We start from the raw sequence: 22014 nt of genomic DNA, 5'->3' as shown, positions 1-22014 counted from the left end.
CCAAAAGATCGTACCAGCCTGGCGAGTGGGGTCACATAAATGTTAAAAAGGGTCGGGCTTAAGGCCGACCCCTGAGGTACCCCACAACACACAGGTTTAGACGGGGACACAAACTCACCTAGCTTGACCCTCTGCTCTCGCTGATTGAGAAAGGAAGACAGCAGACTGAGTGCAGATCCCTCTACCCCTATCTCCCTAAGAAGCGATGTTAAAATTAAGGGAGATAGGGTATCAAAAGCTGCTGTCAAATCTAGCAGGACCAATAAAGTCGTCTGCCCTTGATCAACCTTTGTACGAATTTTGTTAACGACCACAGTGAGGGCCGACTCAGTACTATGGTGTTCCCGAAACCCATGCTGTGATGAATCCAGGCGGGCGGTGGAATCAAGAAAGGCAGTTAGATGTAAGTTAAGATGAGTTTCCAGCATTTTTGCTGGAGCCGGCAGCAAGGATATTGGACGAAAATTCTTTAGAATCTGAGGGTCCAATGATGGCTTTTTCAATAGAGGCTTAACCACTGCCTTTTTCCAGGTCACTGGAAAAGTGCCCTCCTTTATGGCAAGGTTCATCACTTCAAGATGTAGAGGCAAAAGAACCTCCCTACAATCCTTCAGAATCCTAAGGGTACAGGGGTCCAGTGGAGAGCCAGATTTGGTCCTATTCAAGAGCAAGTCCAGTTGCTGGAGAGTAAGGGGAGGGAAATTGGACAGAGTGCTAGGAGGATCCATAATCCGGCAATCCCTAGGAGAAGGATTCAGTAGGAAAAAGGGATCCAGTAGGTCCCTATGGGATTCCAGAGAGGTATAGATATCCGCTATTTTAGTGTGAAAAAACAGCGAGATCTTTTCGCACAATTCTTGGGACCCAATAACAGGGTCAGGGGTCTGTAGGGTACACAGGGAATCCACGATTTTAAACAGTTCCCTTGGTGAAGTGAGGGAGGCCGTAAGGTTGGAAAAGTAGGCCTGCTTTTCCTCAATTATCTTCCTCTTATACTTTCTCAACAAGATTTTGTGCCTTTCTCTTTCTCTGGAATCCCAACCAGTTCGCCAGAGCCTCTCCTGCTTCCTGCAGTCCTGTCTGAGAAGCCTAAGGGTCTCAGAAAACCACGGGGCTGAAGGTCGTTTCCTAGCGGAATAGCCATAGGAAACAGGGGCTAGGAGATCTACCGCTCTAGCTAAAGCATTAGAAAGATCTAATGCAGCATCATGGGCCTCCGCAAGAGGAGTAACCCTGATGTTAGACATAAGGGGGGCCAAGGTGTCATTAGAGATGTTCCTGAAGTTCCGTTTGGGTTCCCTTCTCGTGGGAGGACATAACCTCGTGAAAGCAGGGGAAGATATTAATTCAATAGGGACAGCCAGGTGATCTGACATACCGTTTTTAGTCGAGGGTCATTAGAAAAAACCCCATCTAGAGTATGCCCTGCTTGATGAGTGGGCCCTTCCACTAATTGCAAAAAACCATATGCAGTTAGAGAGTCCACCAGGCATCCGGTGTCGCCAAGATCTAAGTCCTCCAGATGGAAATTAAAATCACCTAGAATCGTCAGGTTAGACCTACCAAAATAAGGCTCTAAAATACTAAGTAACTTAAGACAAAAACCCGATCTAGGGCCCGGGGGCCTGTAAATCAGGAAGCCTGAAAAGGAGTTAAGGGAATAGAACAGAGCCTGGAAAGGATCCGAGGGGGAAGAGAGGGTTTCAATACGGCAGGAGACCGAGATTTTATACAAAATACCCAAGCCTCCACCTCTACGCCCAACTCTATCCATTCTGGCTAGAGCATAGCCTTCAGGGACAGCGTTAGTCAATTCAGGACCGGAAGAGGCGGCGGCCCATGTTTCTGTGATAAAAACCCATGAGGGCTTCCTGGCTGCAACAAAATCATTGAAGGCTATGTTGTTTTTTATCAATAATCTAGCATTGATAAGGAAGCCCTCTTCCGTAGTCGTATTGAGGGTCACCAGAGCCTTGAAAGATCGTGTGTCAAGCGTAATAGACGGTAAAGGCTCCATAAGGCCAGTATAACAGCCGCAGTGAAGAGACCCTTGAAGGGCCTCAGGAGGAAACTTGTAATGGCAAGGGAGTTTTGGAGGTTTCAAAGCAACTAGGTCCTGCCATGAATAGGTACCACCTACTCGAGAACCTCCCGGCAGCGCCCCCACTTCACCAGCCCCCAGCATGTCTGGTGCGTCCTTAGCACGGACGGGCGCAGACGGGCTGGACTTAGGCGCGACTTCGGCGCGCGCAGGCTGATCACGTCCGCTGATCGCGGAAAGAAACATCGATGGTTAAGTAGGGGCCGACCTAGAGGGCAAAGCCCTCGTGACCCTATCAGCCAATCAGGCAGGAGCAAGATTTTTCGCCGCCGCCCTCCACAACAAACGGGAGATCCCGCGGTGGAACGAGGCGCTGGCAAGGAGGTGAGGGGAGAAATGCTGCTTCAAATCTTACAATGTAAGTACAAGAACACGAAATAAAAGTGAACAATTTACACAGTTTTAAAATTTAGCATGCCACATCATAGTCATGCAGCATGGGAGGTAAAAACAATTAGAGCACAGAATGCTACAACGTTCCCCACAGGCAGCCAAATGTAGCCCCGGCACAAACAACTAAGCAGCGCCAAGTGCAAACATCAATGGTTAAGTAGGGGCCGACCTAGAGGGCAAAGCCCTCGTGACCCTATCAGTCAATCAGGCAGGAGCAAGATTTTTCGCCGCCGCCCTCCACAACAAACGGGAGATCCCGCGGTGGAACGAGGCGCTGGCAAGGAGGTGAGGGGAGAAATGCTGCTTCAAATCTTACAATGTAAGTGCAAGAACATGAAATAAAAGTGAACAATTTACACAGTTTTAAAATTTAGCATGCCACATCGTAGTCATGCAGCATGGGAGGTAAAAACAATTAGAGCACAGAATGCTACAACATTCCCCACAGGCAGCCAAATGTAGCCCCGGCACAAACAACTAAGCATCAAATTGTTCACTCTTCCTTTAGATATCACCGATCGTGGAAATGCAAAACGACATTTGGTGTAGTATTTGTCCTTGTTTCTGAATTTACGACGACAGTACTTTCCACAACGATGGCTTTGAAACTGTAAAACTTGTTCTCTTAGACTTTTATCTTCCTTTGTCTTTGGAACAGCACATGTAGAATACTGTTCTATGAAACTCATCACTAAGTCATCCGGATCTGTTCCAAATTTGGGTGCATCCTTGATCCATAGCAGCATATGTATATGAGGAGCACCTCTTGCTTGATACTCCTTTCTCCAGAAGAAATCCAACACTTCTCCAAGAGGTGGATTTTTCTTGTTCGTGATGAAAGACATCATAGCTTCAAATCTATGATTGAAGTACCTGCATACATTCACTGGATCCAAAGAGCACAGTTCTCCGGGTGTCTTGAATTCAATATTTTCAATGTTTCCATTTGCCTCTCGTAGAAATTCAAGTAAGTCTTCCCAGCCATACTCAGCACAGCTGAGAGTGAGGAACCAAGTAGGAGTTCCTAAGTTCCTCAGCATACATTTTAAGTCACCATGACGACGGAACCAATACTCATTTGTTCCACGCTGACATGCCATGAGATTAATCAGGTGAGAATCCAAAATACTGTCTTGCACATTGACTTTATCCATAAAGTCCCTTGCCGAGATATTTCGCAGTTGTACACCACTTTTCAAGATGTGGTTCACTGCATAAGACAGTCCAGACAGATCACTTTCAAACAGTAGATGAAATAAATAGGGAATGCATTGACGAAACCTAGGATCTTCTGCATACAATCGTAAAGTACGGTATTCTGAAGCAGGAATTTGATCAGGTCGCTCATCATATCGTCCTCCTCGACCTGTGGGAAATAACTGTGGGAAACACCGAGCTTCCAAACTTTCCTCCCAAACACTAACGGGACTCCCTTTGGCTTGTTTCATTTGAAACAACTCAATAGCATTCCCCATGACTTCCTTGGAATGCAAAGGATGAACACTATAATGTTCATATATTTCTTCTTTTTTAGAGGCTTTTACTTTCTCAATTTGCCCAGCACACAAATCGCTGTCCTATTCTTCACTTACTTCCTCTTCTGCAGCACATACATTCTTGTAGTACTCATTATGTTTCTTCAAATACAATGTTGCCTTTTTGACTTTCCTAACATCCACTAAATCTTGCCAGATTTTCTTACTCTTTGTCGGAACCCCATTAACTAGGATAACTAGAGGTTCCTCTTCCACTTTCTCTACTCCAATTGTATTAATGTTTTTCTTCAAATCTAAAGGCAAATAAACAACTCTTCCCTTTAATCCTCTCTGTAAATCTGATGGAGGCAATTTCCCTGTCTTTGGCTCCATTCGTACAATAGCCTGAAAGGGATGGACACTTTGAATCAAAATAGATTCATAAGTATTTAAATCCTTCAATTCAGAAGGAATGTCAACCAATTCCAGATTATTATGAACTGCTCTAGCAGGCATCCGGTTTTCGTTTAATTTGTTAACACAATAAGTACACATATGTTGGTCCGATCCCAAATCAAAACAATTTTCTACCATCAAGTATGTGGCAAAATCCTTCCATTCACTATTGTTTTCCATTTCACTTTTTGCATATAAATCCACTAACTTAGTCTGATTCTTATAATAAGTCCGTCGACAACACACACAAGTGAAATTAGGCCTCTCACTTGATTTCACCTGAAAGTTGAAAATTTCCTTGTGAAACTTATCTGTATTAGAAATCAGTACACTCTCTTCCACATTACCTTCTTCTACTGGGTCAATTTCAACATTGTTCTCTTCACCAACAAAATAACAGAACTCAATTTCTTCACAAATATTCTTCACATCTACTTCAGAACCATGCAAAAGGTCAGTGCTTAATTGTTTAAGCATAATTGCTGGACTCTTAGCATAATACAACATTCTAACTAATTTCCTCACTTTATTATGATGCACTGCTAGCATCCTGAAATGATGAAAAACACTCTGGCATACTCTCCTGGAAAGGCAAGCCAATGAATGACCACGCAAACCTGTCACTTCTCTCACTCTGCAAGGATCTAATTCTTGCAACAACTTTATTTTTTGTTTTAAACTTTTCTTATTAAATGTCCGTACAAAATCACAAAACAAATTGATGGAATCCTGTTGCACACTGCAAATAGAACTACACTTCCAGGTGTACACTGGTCCCTTAGGACGTCTCCCTAAAACCTCATCACTTAACACCTCTTCGGCATCTGCAGACACAAGTTTTTCTTTTTCAACCGGACAACCATCTTTGACCTCATATGCTCGACCACTGGTGTCAACTGCATGCACCAAATCATTGTCCTGGAAGTAACTCTCCTCATTGAAAAATGCCTCACAACTTGAACTATGCATCCATTCTCCTGAGAAAACTTCACAAAAATCACTATGATTAACTACTCTCTTCCATCTACTATTTGATTTGAAATCATAAATTACCTTGTTTAGTTTCCTAATTCTATTGATTACCAAAATTAATAACTTTCGCTTAATTTCGAAAGCCTGATCAATAATTTTCTCTACATTTTTTTTTCTCTTATAAAAAGCCACTTTCTGTTGACCTTTCTTAAAATTTTTTAACAAATTGCCAAATATCCTGTTGCGGAACATTCGTCTACGAATGTCTCTAAACAGATTTTTCCTTCTACTACCATGCACAGAGTTATCTCCTGTTCTAGGAGTTACATTTTTGAGGCACCTTTCCTTCCCGTTTAAATTGGCTCTCTTCTTCTGAACTAAAACATGTTCTCTAGTGATACTTTTTCGTCTGCAAATGTTTCTTAAAAAAGATTTTGTTGTCTTACCCGAAATTTTTTGGGTGACTTCACAACTTTTAATTCTAGAGGACTGCTGCAAAGGTCCATTATCTCCATTTTTACCAAGGTGGGGTGTAAGTCGCTTGGCTTCTTTTTTTTTTCTTTGCCTTGAGGGCATGTTTGATTTTTTAAGAATATCTTGAGTTGAATCTGTGGAAAATTTATAAAAAAAATGTTATTAAATACTATTACCAAACAGTAAATCAATAACAGTAAGCAAACAATTGAATGGAAGGATTTTGCAACATACTTGATGGTAGAAAATAGCAATGGAATGGAATGCTTCTACATATGACCTGTGCTCTGTTATATGTTAATCTCAACTAATTTCAAGACTCTATTTCTATTTAGAGATTGTTCCAGAACAGACATTGTTGATGTTATTATTATTGACTTAAAATTGCCAAGCACACATGAAGGCATATTTACTAGACCCTTGCACCAGGGGGAAGTGAATTAAAATTGCCAAGCACACATGAGGGCGTATTTACAAGGCCCTTGCACCAGGGGGAAGTGACTTGAAATGGCCAAGCACACATGGGGGCGTATTTACAAGGCCCTTGCACCAGGGGGAAGTGACTTAAAATTGCCAAGCACACATGGGGGCGTATTTACAAGGCCCTTGCACCAGGGGGAAGTGACTTGAAATGGCCAAGCACACAATGGGGCGTATTTACAAGGCCCTTGCACCAGGGGAAAGTGACTTGAAATGGTCAAGCACACATGACGGCGTATTTACAAGGAACTTCCACCAGGGGGAAATGACTTAAAATTGCCAAGCACACATGGAGGCGTATTTATAAGGCCCTTGCACCACTTATGCATCGCTTTTAACATTCACACTGTGGAGCACCATGGGGCAAAAACAGCACAGATGCATTATGCATCTGTTCCACAAAAGCGACGCATTGCAGGAGTCACATCGCAAGTAAATAAATTCTTATAAATTTAGAAAGCATTCCTTTTCCTTAAAAACGATTTTCTGATCATAATTTGAAAACACAGCACAGCTCCTATGTACAAGCACACCTTGTCAGTACTAATACTTCACATTATCTACAATTACAATTTGTAAAAGAATGCAAAATCTTCTTGGAAAACATAATGCAAACACTTGACACAAAAAAACATTTTAAATGCACAGCTGGCTTCCTTATTTTCTCCAAAAAGCATACTAGTCTCTACCAAATTAGTCTCCCAGATTCATGGGAGAAGTGACTTAAAATTGTCTAGCACACATAGGGGCGTATTTACAAGGCACATGCACCAGAGGAAAATGACGGCCAAACACACATGAGGGCGTATTTACAAGGCCCTTGCACCAGGGGGTAGTGACTTGAAATGGCCAAGCTCACATAGGGGCGTATTTACAAGGCCCTTGCACCAGGGGGAAGTGACTTGAAATGGCCAAGCACGCATGGGGGCGTATTTACAAGGCCCTTGCACCAGGGGGAAGTGATTTGAAATTGCCAAGCACACATGAGGGCATATTTAGAAGGCCCTTGCACCAGGGGTAAGTGACTTAAAATGGCCATACACACACGGGGGTGTATTTAAAAGGCCCTTGCACCACTTATGCATCGCTTTTAACATTTACATTGTGGAGCACCATGGGGCAAAAACAGCACAGATGCATCATGCATCTATTCAACAAAAGCGACGCATTGCAAGAGTCACATCGCAAGTAAATAAATTCTTATAAATTTAAAAAGCATTCCTTTTCCTTAAAAACGATTTTCTGATCATAATTTGAAAACACAGCACAGCTCCTATGTAGAAGCACACCTTGTCAGTACTAAAACTTCACATTATCAGCAATTACAATTTGTAAAAGAATGCAAAATCTTCTTGGAAAACATAATGCAAACACTTGACACAAAACATCATTTTAAATGCACAGCTGGCTTCCTTATTTTCTCCCAAAAGCATACTAGTCTCTTTCTAAAATAAAGGAACCATATCTCACCTTAGCAAATGCTTTTTGAATTTCAAAACAGTCTCAGAAACACACCAATTTTTCTTTAGCAGAGCAAAAGGTATGCACTCCAGAGGCTGCAACCAAGAAAGGCACAAAAATGCTGATATTCATCACACATATCTCTCATGTCACCCAATCAAAACTCTTCCCTCACTTTTTTCAAATCAACACCCTTCCCCCTCTGCCCTTTCTGCGCTTTTTCCATAGCAACTACCTCCTGACAGACCTCTCATGTTTACAAGTTCACACAACAATGTTTCAAATGAACTCTGAACTCTCAGTACACCTGCTAATCCACTGCAATCTTTCTTAAAATCATTTTTTTAACCATTCAAATTACATCTTTCAAAGAACACATCCATGCACCCTAACTTTCTGTTTTCAGCAATGGAAATCCACCAATCACTGCTAATGAACCATTAGCACTGAAACTCCACAGTATTTTTTCTTTACAAACTCCTACTTTTTCAACTGCCATTTCATTCCCACACTTCATCTGACTGCAACAGAACCTCCTCTCACCATGTTTTCTGTCTGGATTCTTGGACATAGCTAGATCCACTGGGCTCACAGGTAGGCTGATAACAGAAATTTACACAACCTCAATTTACAAAATGTGGAAATCAAATGGATTGGGCAAAGAAGATTGAGATGTCACCAATTGATACCATTGGTGAAAACCTTTTTGCATTTGCCAAACCCTGACCTCATAATAGTGCACTGTGGAGGAAATGATTTGGGCACTTTGACTGGGGTAGGTCTGGAAATGCTCTTAAAGGACACCTTTGAGCAATTAATGGCACTTTTTCCTCAAACTGCCTTGGTATATTCCAATATATGCCAAAGACAGAAATGGAGGTGGTCCAATCAATTTTGTCCACAAATTGAGAAAGCGAGGAAGCATGTAAATAAGTCTGTTTCAGCTTATATGAGAGACCATGAAATGGGCGCCATCTACAACAATAACTTGCGTTACTACATGCAAGATATCTACAGAGGAGATGGTGTGCACTTCTCAGATGAGGGCAACAGAGTTTTCATACAAAATTTAAGACTGTGTATTGGTACCTACTTATAAGTACCTAGAACTTACACAGAACACAAAAGCTCTTTTCAGAGCTACATTAACTATAATTACTTTTTTAAAATTTCGAATGTACCTTTTTTCACTAATTTTCACTTATGTTCGCTTCCCGGTTCGCTACCCGGTTCGCGTACCTGCAGCTAACCGCGCGAAAAATTCAATTTTTTTTTATTCCAACATATATGAGCCTCCTCAGCCACCCTCAGAAAACCTAGGGGGTCAGGATACGTCTCCCGTGCCCCCTTATACCCATTTCCCACATTGTTTTTCCTCCATCTTGTCATTAAATTCCACCGAAACACAAAATGGCGAACTCCCGTTACGCTACCGGTGAGCGACCCGGTTCGCGTACCGGTAAGTGCTTCTACCGCGAAAAATCAAACTTTTTTTTATTTGCCCCACGGGACCCTTTAATAACACCAACATCATTCCTAGGGGGTCAGGAGGGGTCTACCTTGCCCCCTTTCATTAAATTTCCCCTTCGTTTTTCTCCTCCTCTTGTCTCTCAATCCTACAGAGAGACAAGATGGCGGCCGATCGGGACTGTTTAGAATGTTGACAGACACCGGAGAGCCAATCAGCTTCGCTTCGCGAAGTTCCGTAACGCGTCAGGTACGCGAACCGGGACGCTAACCGGAGCGCTGTCACGGATATATCTGTTTTTTAAAACGTTAATTTCTCAAAATCCACTGGAGCACATATATTGAGACATAGCAAAGGCACGTCGGGCAAACCATATCTACAATTTTGCCAAGTTTTGTGGAAATCCATTCAGCTGTTCGAGCTAAAAGTGAGTCCAACCGCCCTATGGAAAACTCAATGTTAAAAACACGTTTTGGGACCCCCTTTTTTCTCGGCCCCCCCTTGACGAAACCCCCCCCCCCCCAAATTTTCAGGGGCTGCTCAGAAACAAAATGTGCCATTTTCCTGAAAATTTCAGCCAATTCCGTCCACAAACGCCAAAGTTATTCGACATAGAATTTTCAAAAATCCCATAGGAAAAAAATCCTAACTATATATACCTACTGGCGACCGCCAGTAGGTATATATAGTTAGGATTTTTTAATATGGGATTTTTCAAAATTCTATGTTGAATAACTTTGGCGTTGATGGACGGAATTGGCTGAAATTTTCCTGAAAATGGCACATTTACTCTCCGGTCCTTCCCTTGAAGTTTGGGGGGGATTCGTCAAGCGGGGGCCGAGATAAAAGGGGGGTCCCAAATGTGTTTTCCCCATGCAATTTTCCATAGGGCGGTTGGACTCACTTTTAGCCCGAACGGCTGAATGGATTTCCACCAAACTTGGCAAAATTGTAGGGACTGTTAGCCCGATGTGCCTTTGCTAGGTCTCAAGATATGTGGTCCAGTGGATTTTGAGAAATTAAGGTTCAAAAAAATATATATATCTGTGACAGCGCTCCGGTGCGCGCACCGGTGCGCGCACCGAAGTGCGTTACGGAACTTCGCGAGGAGAAGCGGATTGGCTCTCCGGTGTCTGACAACATTCCAAACAGTTCGGAGCGGCCGCCATCTTGTGTCTCGGTAGGATAGAGACACAAGAGGTGGAAAAAACAAAGTGCGAAATGACCAAAAGGGGGCAGGGTAGATCCCCCCTGGCCCCCTAGGTTTGATGTGGGGGCTATTAAAAGGCCCCACGGGGGAAAAAAAAAAAATTGTGTTTTTTTGCGGGAGTTGCGCTTCCCGGTGCACGCACCGGGAAGCTTACCGGCAGCGTAACGGGAGTCCGCCATCTTGTGTTTCGGTCGAATTTAGACAGAAGATGGAGGATAAACAATGTTAGGAATGGGCTAAAGGGTGCACGGTAGACATATCATGACCCCCTAGTTTATCTGAGGGTGTATTTTTTTAGGGAAGAAACAAAAAACTGTGAATTAACAGTGGCTCAACAGAAGCAAAAAAAAATAAAAAAAGCTACTGCTTTCTTTTCTTGCTGCAGTGGTGGTTGTCTACAGCATCATTAATAAGGGAAATACTTAGTTGCCCGTAGCAGATGGTCTTTCCACAATAAATGCAGACCATCTTTAATCCACCAAATTTATTTTGTATGTTTGGCACCATTTGGTGATTTGCTATTAAAAAACCATTGAAATTCACTGAAAAAACTATAGGTTTCACACCAGTTATAGTTAGGAATTAGCATTAAAAAAACGATTAAATTCACTGAAAAAACCATAGGTTTCACACCAGTTATAGTTAGCTGGAAGTTTTACTCGCATAAAACCATTGAAATTCCCACGTTATAGTTAGTTGGACTCACTATAACTTGCGCGTGCAATGCACTGCTGATGACGTCACATATTACATCACTCATGACATGGTCAGTGACATCACTCATGACACCATCCAGTGAATGTGTGTCTTTCTGAAAAATAAATAAGTTTTATATATTTATATGTAAAGGTCGATGGAAGAATAAATGTTTAAATAAGTGTCTTAATGAATGTTTTTTTTTTTTTAAATTGATTGGTTAACTGGCTTATTAGATGTTTTTTTAGTATCAGTATGAGTGTCTGTATGGTTTGGTGGGGGTATTACTTAGCACATAGGTGCATCAATGACTGACTCACTGTTTGTATGTGTTTTGAAGACAGCATATGTGCAGGACTATATGGGTGGATGAGTGTGTATATGTGTGCGTTAGTGAGTGAATGACTGTCTCACTAGTAGTCTTTATCAGAAACTACATATGTTTTAATCTAATATATCTGAATATTGATGTATATAAGTGAGTATATGTGAGATTGTAAGAGTTCCTGTTTAAATAAGTATGTGTTTCTATAAGTGATTGTTTAAGAGAGTAAATATGTGTAAGTTTCCTTAGAAGTAAGGTGGTAGGGTGTGTATAGCTGTATATGCAAATAAATGGAGGTTCAATAGTTTATTTGCATGTATGTGTATGTGTGTGAGTAACTTTTGGATGACTGTCGTTGTGTAACAGGATATATAGATGTTTCACTACATATGATGAGTGAGTATATGTATGAGTGACTAAATAGAACTGTTGGTGAATGAGTGGATGTGTATATAGATGGTGGAATTACTGAATTGGTTGTTGTAACTGGTATGGGTATCTCCATTTTTTTGAAAATTTTAGTTTCTATTTTTGAATATGTGTTTCAAGGGTTACATTACAGTGAAAGGAGGTCTGTCACTCTGTCAGCACTTTCTGCTCCTCTGTTTGTTTTTTCTGCACGTCTTCCTTCTTCCTGCACTTTTCTTCATCTTTGAGGACTTTTGTTGCTGCTTTCTGCATTTCTTTTTCTTCTTTATGTGTTTTTTTACTTCTTTCTTCACATGTCCTACCTCTGTAGGCATAGTTAGAAACTAGCATTTAAAACACCTTAGAAATTAACTGAAAAAAACATAGATTTTAGGCATGTAATAGTTACAAATTAGCATTTAAAACACCATTGAAATTCACTGAAATAAACCATAGGTTTCTGGGGCGTTATAGTAAGTTGGACATTTTGCTCGTACAAAATCATTGAAATTCACCCGTTATAGTTAGTTCAGCTAACTATAACTCGTGCGCCCGCAATGCACTACTGATGATGTCACATATTGCATCACTCATGACATGGTCAGTGACATCCCTCATGACATAACTGATGACATCTCAAATGACATTACTGATGACATCATCCAGTAAATGTGTGTTTTTCTGAAAATTAAATATGTTTTATATATGTATATCTCAAGGTCAATGGAAGAAATAATGAGTATATAAGTGTCTAAATGAAGCTACATTTTGACCTGGGACATAGATTTCTGTGAAATGATCTACTGAATTGCCAAGGGCAGAGTAAATCTCTATCAGACACTGTCAGGGTACCTCATGCAACGAGGCAGCATTGTCCACAAAGGTGAGCACGAGTTGCCGAAGCAAATTACAATCTCTGCTCCTGGTCACTGCATAATAGCAGTTGTCATTAAGGGAAGTGTGGGCCAGCATGAAGACAAAGATGGCTTCCTTAGATACCCCATGAAAACATCAAATCCCAGGACGGCTTCATCCCATGAAGATTTGGGGCTTAATTCTGGCACTGTCATCCCTCAAAAACTGTTCTGCATATTCAGTTCTTCCAAAAATATATCATCCATAGATAACGTCGCTAAATATGAGGGGCACATTTATGACATTAGTGGAGCAGGGGCTTGCTGCACTTCCCGCGTCACAGGAAACGTATCAGAAAAAAATGGATGCACGCGACTACACTACCTCCAGATCTACCAATGACGAACCATGTGGAGAATTTGCAGTCACAGAAATCAAACGTTTTGCTTTTCAACAACATGAAAAAAACATAAAGTTGACACGCATGTGCAAAATATGGAAATAATGAAGAAAACACAGTAGTCAACGCTGAGAACCGCAGTGAAGTAACATAGAACTAATAATATTACAAACCACAAGAATAAAAAAATAAAGAACAAAGAAAAGGAAGAATTAAAAAATAAAAAGACAATTTACCACAGTGAAAAAACAAATGAATATTATATGTAAGGGAAACAGCATCAAACATGCACCTCTCGTCCTCCCCATCCCACAAACATGTATTCCAAAGAAATCTCACAGTGCCAGCCACTGACTACTTTCATTTAAGTAAGAAAGACAATTTGAGTGGTGGTGCTTGGAAAACAACATGCAAAAACACTGTATAACACATTGCCCACCAGAAAAATAGATGGATGCATGATGAAGTTACCACTGCAACTCACTGAATGTGAAACAGGAACACACATAAACACAACAAGCACAAAGGAGAATATGAAATTCTAAAGTCACTTCTACAGCATTTTGTGCTACATTTTAGTATGAAATGCATCCTTGTGTCCATTTTTGTAGGAAAGACACCTTTTGTGGTGAACAAACATTGGGAAAAAACATAAGCGCTGCAAACATCGGCCACACATTCTGGTTGTTCAGCTTGTTCTTGGGAGCTCGAGCGACCAGTGCCTAATTATGCAATGTGGCTGGAACCAAACTAGGATGGCGTAGTGGGCAAAAGAACAATGGTTTTAACCCAGATCTTTTGACTGGGGGGAGGAATATTTGCATTGTCAGCGTTCCATCCATCATTTCTGTTCTGTCACACTTTTTACCATAAGTCGGATGGGTAAGCCCAGACGTGGGTCCCTTGCTCACTGTGCCACTGGATTCAAGCTAGCCTGGCTGAAGAAGGGGGACATACCCTGAAACCGGTCCCAGGATGCTAGTTTCGGTCCAGGGAGGGCCTGGTTTGGCAGTTTGGTTTTAATTAGTTTCATTTTCATAAGGTTCTAAAATTTTTGCACAGTCTGTATCATGCTCCACAAGCGTTTCACCAAAATATTGACCGCTGAAATATTGAAATGCTCGGCATGTATAAGTGAGCATTCCTTTACTGAACATACCTCCACATATTTGTATCTTGACAATATTTCATTTCATTAACTTTTATTCGATTATCAGTTGAATAATCATAAAAAGTACATGGTAAAATATTTAAACACATGAATAAAAAACACAATATAAAAGACAATTTTAAGTAAAAAAATAAGTTTTGAAATACTGTTCAGTTCTAATTTAACTAGAAATGCTGCGACGTGTTGTTAAGACTGCTTTAAGAAAGGTCGCTATGAGTTTGGCTTCATGCAATGATTTTAAAGATTGCAAAGAAAGATATGCTGCATGTGTTTGTCTGTGACCACTGATTCGGAGAATCGGAATAATCCACTTTTTCCTTGATGTTTTATAATATTTACAAAAAAAGACTACGTGGATCGTAGATTGTGGAGAGATTCCGTCACAGGGGCAGTTCAGCGAATTTGGCGACCAATTTTTCGTTTCAAGGAATGTTACTAAACGAAAAAGAATATTAAAGCGAAATCTTGTTAGTAAAAACCTTTCATAGTTGGATAAAAAATACGTCAAATAAGGCTGTATGCATTTTCCAGTTTGTTGGGCGACGATTTTTTCATTTGATGGTTTGATAAACTCTGTCTGGTTCCGTAAATCTCTTAGATGGTCCAGGCACATTAACTTTAACTGCTTCCTGGAGATGTCTTCCACTGAGGGCGGTTCTTCGAAGTAGGATTCACGATCCAGGTCTTTGAAGAAGTTAAATACGTAGGTTAACCATGGGATTTTCCGCCAATTTGCCAGGGCTAAACAATCAGCAATGAGGGAGCGAGTTAGATGACATTCGGGGTTGCACCATATTCGATGCCACAAAAGAATGGGCTGGCATCGGATGGTGTCAATGATATATTCCATACCAAGCTCCCGATGTGAAGCTAATGTCGGGGAACTTTGAGGGAGGGCTAGAATGTACTTTACAAAGGCGTTTTCAGTGACCTGTAATTGGTTGATACGTCCATGACCCCAGATTCCAGCCTCATAGGTGGCCACACTATGGCATTTTGCATAATATATAGTCAAGAGTTCAGATGGAGCTGGTTTCCCCAGTTTCCTCGAGAAAGATGTTAATGCTGAAGTTGCGCAACAGAAATGGAGGTTCCTGGCCTCAATTGCCTTTCGCCAATTCAAAGCGTCGTCCACTAGGATACCCAGGTATGGGTAGACCGAGGTTTTTTCCAATTTGGTGTTATCAACCATTATTGGTTTAGTGGTTTTGATCCTAGGGCCGAGGTGCATTATGAAGGTTTTCTTGATGTTTATTTTGAGACCAAGTGAGTCCATAAATGCTGTGTACTTGTTGGTTTGGATCTGAAGTTGGTTTAGGGTCCGTGCTAAAATCACTGAGTCATCAGCATACAACAGCGTGGGTATCGGGCGATGATTTATCTGGGGGAGATCCTGGCTCCCTTCCAGCATAGCCTGTTCAAGTCCATTAGTATAAAGATTGAACAGGAAGGGAGCCAGGACACAGCCCTGTCTTACTCCCTTCGTTATCTGGAATGGACGTGACAATTCACCACTGGTACCATAACGAACTCGGCCTTCAGCATTTGAGTAAAGTTCTCGTAGGAATGTTGTTATCGGGGGATCCACACCCAGGTCACTTAGTATTTGCCAGAGTTTCGCGTGCTGGACGCAGTCGAATGCCGCACTTAGGTCGACATAAACGAGGAAGATGTTACCTCCTTTGGCGTGTAGATATTTACCAGCCAGTAGAACAAGGTTAAGGGCCTGCTCCACGGTCCCAAGCCCCTTCTGGAAACCATATTGCAGGTCGGTTAAGATGTTGTTCTCCCTGGCCCAAGATTGTAGACGGTCCAGGAGTACTCGACCTGCAATCTTGCCCATTGAGTCCAGAAGGGAGATTGGTCTGCAACAAGCGGGGTTGTCGCGGTCTCCTTTTTTAAAAATGGGCAAAAGGATGGAAGTAGACCATGAGTGGAAAAGGCCGATCTTGGTTACTGCTGACATGACCCGGGTGATTATCTGCGACCAAAAATCTACATCATGGAGGAACAGGTCTATTGGAACACCGTCAGGGCCTGGGGCCTTGCCAGGTTTGGAAGCCCTGATTGCCTTTATAATTTCATTAAGATGAAAATATATCTTAATTGGGTAGATGTTATTACTCGTTGGCTGGTTCTCATATGTTGTGTTTTCTGTTGCAGGGTCTAGGGCTGTTCCGAAGATTTTAGCAAAGTGGGAAACCCAGTTTTCCTCTGATATAGCCACATCAAGGTGTTCAATGTCTGTGTTGTTGGCCAAGAAGGGCGATCTTATGGTTTGCCAAAATGAAGTGCTATCTTTTCTTTGGGCACTGTCGTGTAGGCGCAACCAGAGGTCTTTTTTGATTTGTTTCTTGCGATCTTGCCTTACTGAATTGTATATCTTCCTCAGATAAGAAATTTCCTGGGGATCCCTGGTAGGTTTATGCAAGGCAACTTTGAGTGATGAAAGGGCCTTCCGACAAGCGGTGTCAAACCATCTCGTGGTAGGATACTTGATCTTGTTTTTTATGTTGACAAATAGCTCGTCCCTTATAGTTTCCTGAATGCTTTGGAAACTGCTGACAATCGTCTGCGGTGATGCCTCCAGAGACGTGCATTTGGATAACCACTGTCCTGTTTTTTTGAGGACCCTCTGTGTCACCTCTTCAGGGTCAATCTTAGCCCATTTTACTGTATACCCATTCAGTTTGTTCATGGAAAGTGTTTGTTGTTTGAGAGAGCTCTGTTTTATGGGGTGGGCTCTTTTCCGTTTGATGTTGAGTTTTATACTGAGCGGGTAGTGATCACTTGTTGGGTTTGACCCAATTTCAAAATTCGCTAACTGCCCTTTTAGTGAGTTTGAGGCTATTATATGGTCTATGATTGTACAGTAGCCTCGCCCATGGAATGTGGGCTGGAAATCCTGCTGCGGATTAACCAGTTCGTTCGCATAGTCCATGTCTAAGGAGAATAGGATTTCATTGAGTTTGTTACCGCATAGCGAGTGGACGAAGTGAGGTATGGGGTTCCCAAGTTTATTTTGGAGGCCGCAGTTTCCATTTTTGTGGTTTGGACACAGAGGGAGATTGAAGTCGCCACCCCAGATAGTATAATTTGTGGATTTAATGTTGTCGTTTTGAAACGCTACTAGGGCTGTGGCGATCTCCTCTAAGTTTGACCAGCAGTCCGAGGTACCTAGATTGTTGTAATAGTTTATGAGTATATAGTTGCTATTGTCTTTGGATGCTAACAACTGGGTGAATTGAAAAATTTGATATGTTGATGACTCCTTTATTAATTTCATTCTGAGGGGGAGGGTGTTGGCTACGTATGTCGTGAGCCCCCCTTTAGATCTGCCCATATTTCCCTGTACTGCTGTGGTGAAGAAAGTTTTATATCCCGCAAGGTGGAGTGGGATTGTGCACCAAGTTTCTTGCAGGCACAGTATCTGATGTTCTCTAGCCGTGTCTAGCCATGGCCCTAGTGTTATTTTTGATAACAAGCCTGCGATGTTCCAATAAGCAATAGAGATGCTCAGATTTGTGGAGTCTGCAGGGACATGGGGTGAATTTAACAAGGTATTTGCAGTTAAAGTGTCTTGATGGTGGAGTTCAGCCTGCGGGAAGTTGGCAGGAGGTTTGAGAGCTAAAATATGCTGGTGATGCGAACCGGTGTTGATACCATCTAAAGCTGAGGAAGTTTTGTGGGTAACCTTATTAGAAGTGTTTGTAGGAACAATTGACGTTTCCGGGAATGAGTTATCAAGGGTAACAATGTTGGAGAAGCTAGGGGAAACAATTGATGTTTCTGGAAGTAAGTTTCTAGAATTGCAAGGAACTGGCTCCAGGGAAACTCGCTGCTGGATAGGGTTTGTTTGTTGTGACAAGGTGGAAGTGTTTGTGTACCTGGGTTCAACCCTGGGTGGTCAATCGACCATCTCCAGACAATCAAAGCGGTTTTGAGTTGGGAAGCCCTGCCAGCCTTCATAAGATTGTAAGGGCCTATCTTGCCAGTATTGCCTTGGCCAGTCTCTCGGAGGATTTCTGCCTCCCTGATCATAAGTATACTCTGGCTGATTCCAAGGCTCTCTTGGGGTCTGGCGCCAGGGTTCCCTAGGGGTCTGATGCCAATTCCAGGGTGGGGTATAACGATGTTGTCGCGCAGGAGGGTAAAAGAAAGAAAGGTGACGAGCGTCAATTCCCCCCTTTTTTTCCAGCGCGGGCCAGGCACAAATATGATCCACTACGGAGGGGTCTCTGCAGGTTACTATTACGCAGTCTCCGCGGGTCGTTTTTGTTGTTTTGCCTACCCATACTACCCTGCGGACTGTGGATATCCCTCCCGAGTGGTGGGGTTCTAAAGGCCTATTGATACTTAACCACTGCATGACCTTGTTTTTAAGAGACCATGCAGTTTCAGGAGTATCATCGGTTAGCTCTGGTACACTGGTGAGTACTAACGTATATGGAGTGGCTTCTGGGGGCAAGTGCACTGATCGTCTAGTAACTGATGTTTTATTGGGGTTATTTTTAGGAGAAGGCTGGGGGACCGCTGATATTGGTGGGGGAGGTACTGGCTTTTTTGTTGAGTGGGGTTTGCTGGATTTACTAGTCACGGGTCCTGGAGTGTCTTGAATAGCCAGGCCTGTGTTAGATGTTTGCCGGTCTAATACCACAGTGGTTTTACTCTGCTGTGGTTGGAGCTCTACAGTTTGTGAATTTTGATTTGTGACACTTTGTGTTTGATTTTTGGGGGGTGGAATAGTCAAATTTGGTCGTTTTATTGCTTTGGATGGTTGTGGATGAGGATGATTTTTGACAGACTGGGGGGCTTTTCGGTGGCCCTTTATTTCTATACGTGTGTTAGTATCAAGGATTGTTGCCGAAAGAATGGTCATCTGGGCTTCCAGATTTCTAATACTAAGTTGTATGGGTTTTAAGTACTGATACAGTAAATCTTTTACCGTGGTCAGAACTTGGGAGGTAACATTGCATGTTCTGCAGAGGTTAACAGTAGTCTCATTCAGGGTTGTTAGATGGGAAGTATTGACTGCCGGAAGAAGTGGTATGTTTTGTTGGAGGGATTGTGCTGCGGGATTTGAGTGGTCTGCGGCATGAGCGGGAATAGGAGCCATTTCTGCTACACTATCAATAGGTTTTGTGCTGCCTTGTTTTGAGATGGCTCCTTCCCTTTCTCCTTGAGAAAGCAAGATGGAGTTGCACTGGGATCCTGCCTGAGTTTGAGTTTGGCAGGCCGCTAAGTCGGGGGTTGCCTCGAGATTGTCCGAGGTTAGTGAAAGGTCAGACTCTGTCTGAGTGACAGAAAGGTCTACTGTGGATGGTACTGTAATGTTTTCAGAGACTGACATGGTCACAGGTAGGGAGCAGTTTTGGGAAATAAGGTGGATCGGGGACGTGGCAGTTGCTATAGTACCTAAGGATGATCGCTTCACGTTCATAAGGTCCAGTGACACTCTCTTTTCGAGTAGGGAGATACTCTGGTTTATTACCTCATGAGTACGGGTGATAAACAAATCAATGGGGCCAGTTATTTGTGCTACCTCCTGGGCGTTTTTGGACTTGATCTTTGTAGTGCTCCTGGTTTTCGGCGGCATGTTTGTAGTCTGCTGGACGTAGATGCTGGAGTGAAAAGGGGGTGGCCCGGTCCGGTCTCTACCGGGCACTAACGGGCAACAACGGGCCCGCCCTTGGCCCGGGCTTCGCCCGCGAGCGTCCCGCGATGCGCGTCGGTGTCCTTGCTTAAGACTCTGCGGAGTAAGAGGGGGCGTGGCACTGGGAGGGGGCGCGGCTCACGCGGGAAGAGGAAACAGCTGAGAGTGTTGAACGCTGTACCTCGCAGTCCCGGGGCCGCGCCTCTCGCCTCCTCTGCGGCCTCGCAAGTGGATTCCTCCTCCCTCCTGGATGGCAATGAGCTGGAAGGCTGTTGAGCTACTCCTGTAGCGGTAAGCAAACTGGAACACAGTGAAACCTTTAAGGCGAGCGGCTCCCGCGAAGCGGGGGCCGCGAGAGGTTAAGAGCACCTTGGGGGCGTGGCACTGGGAGGGGGCGTGGCTCACGCGGGAAGAGGAAACAGCTGAGAGTATTGAACGCTGTACCTCGCAGTCCCGGGGCCGCGCCTCTCGCCTCCTCTGCGGCCTCGCAAGTGGATTCCTCCTCCCTCCTGGATGGCAATGAGCTGGAAGGCTGTTGAGCTACTCCTGTAGCGGTAAGCGAACTGGAACACAGTGAAACCTCTATATCTTCAAGGTACGTAGCTGTTGAGTCAAGAATAGCGAACCTGTACTTCAGCAGCAGCAGGTGACTGATGAAATCCTTGAATTAATGACGCCCATGGGTAATCGCTCTTCCACAATGACATTCTAGAAGGAGGTCCGCCTTATGGATATCAGCAAGGAGCTGCTCCCCATAGGAACAGGTCCTCCTAAACTGCCAGATGTGAATCTATCCAGTAAGGAACGTAAGCAACCCAAGACCCAGCCTACTAGCGCGTTGTTTGTAGGGGGGCAGCTTGAGTCCTATGGTAGGGTAAGTGCTGGACCCAGGCCTGGGCATTCCCATTGCGCTTAGGGTTTCTACTACAAAAACAACAAGGTGAAGGGAGAAATGCTTGAATTAATCTCAGGCCCTTGCGATCTCGCAGGGCCCCATTCCAGTCACTTGTTTTCCATTCGCCATGCCATTCTAGGCAGAGGACCAATCTTATGCAGTTGAGTACTGACTCTGATCCGCATGGGAACAGCACACCCAGGCGGAGCCTGCTCCCTAAGGGACAACAAACAAATCAAAACCAGTTTCGGCCTAATAAGGTGTTGTCAGTAGGGGGCTGCCTCAGACTTATGGCCTAGTCAACATTGGACTCACAACTGCAACAAACAACAAGACGATGGATGTGCTCAGCCACTAGTGATTGCTCCGGCCACAGAACAGTCCATTGTTTTTCACCCACCATGCCACTCTAGATAAAAGTTTGCTTTGGAGGGATCAGTACTAACCCTTCTGTCCATGAGAATAGTCATTCTTGAAGTTCTCGGCGTGGTCCCCTCTAGAAGGAAACACAAGTAACTCTAGACCAATATATACTTACATTCTCAATATATTGCTTTTTAATATTTTCTGCTACAATGTTGGTGTTGCATGATATTTCTGTAGTCAATACCATCACACAGTACCAAGTCTGGAACCTCAACCTCTTGTGGGTTGAAGGAAAGAGCACAAATGACATTGCAGGCATCTCAAGGTGATATGGATTGTCCTTTCTTCAGTAGTAGGGCTTTCATGCTTGTATAGTCTTTTATTTGCTGCTATAATTTGTTGTCAGTTTTAAATGTTTTTAGAATGTTTCTACATTGCATATTATACCAGGTTTGTCTCCATCTTGTCACCTTCTCTTTTGTCCACCCCTCTACTCTAGGTCCTTCTTAAATCTGTCTACCCCTCCCCCTCCTCACACTGGGAGACATTGATCCATTTTGTTGTCTTGTTACCTCAGGGACCTCTCATCTTTGGGATACCCAGGATCCTTGGCGCATCGAAGCAGTGAGAGTGCATATTCATCATGGGGAACTACTGCATGACAATGGTCAACGAGACCCCGTATGTGTTCAGCTACACTTACTCCTATTGGGGTAGTGACTGGAATCTTCAGGTGAGTATCTCAATGGAATAGA

At 43.1% G+C, this 22014-nt stretch overlaps 1 protein-coding gene across 1 annotated transcript in view; it reads left to right on the top strand.

Annotated features, from left to right (window-relative positions):
* The window catches only part of LOC147725861 (uncharacterized), a 293683-nt gene that overhangs the window by 30806 nt on the left and 240863 nt on the right, over positions 1-22014 (top strand). Inside the window, exon 2 of the mRNA XM_086960008.1 lies at positions 21837-21992. Coding sequence (XP_086816134.1) covers positions 21903-21992 — 90 coding nt within the window. The 5' untranslated portion in view covers positions 21837-21902. The remainder of the gene's footprint in view (positions 1-21836; positions 21993-22014) is intronic.

This window comes from Lissotriton vulgaris, chromosome 3_1 (assembly GCF_964263255.1).
Source record: "Lissotriton vulgaris chromosome 3_1, aLisVul1.2, whole genome shotgun sequence".
Classification (NCBI taxonomy): domain Eukaryota; kingdom Metazoa; phylum Chordata; class Amphibia; order Caudata; family Salamandridae; genus Lissotriton; species Lissotriton vulgaris.
The sequence above is the reverse complement of the archived record's forward strand: the minus strand, read 5'-3'. Positions and strand labels throughout refer to the sequence as shown.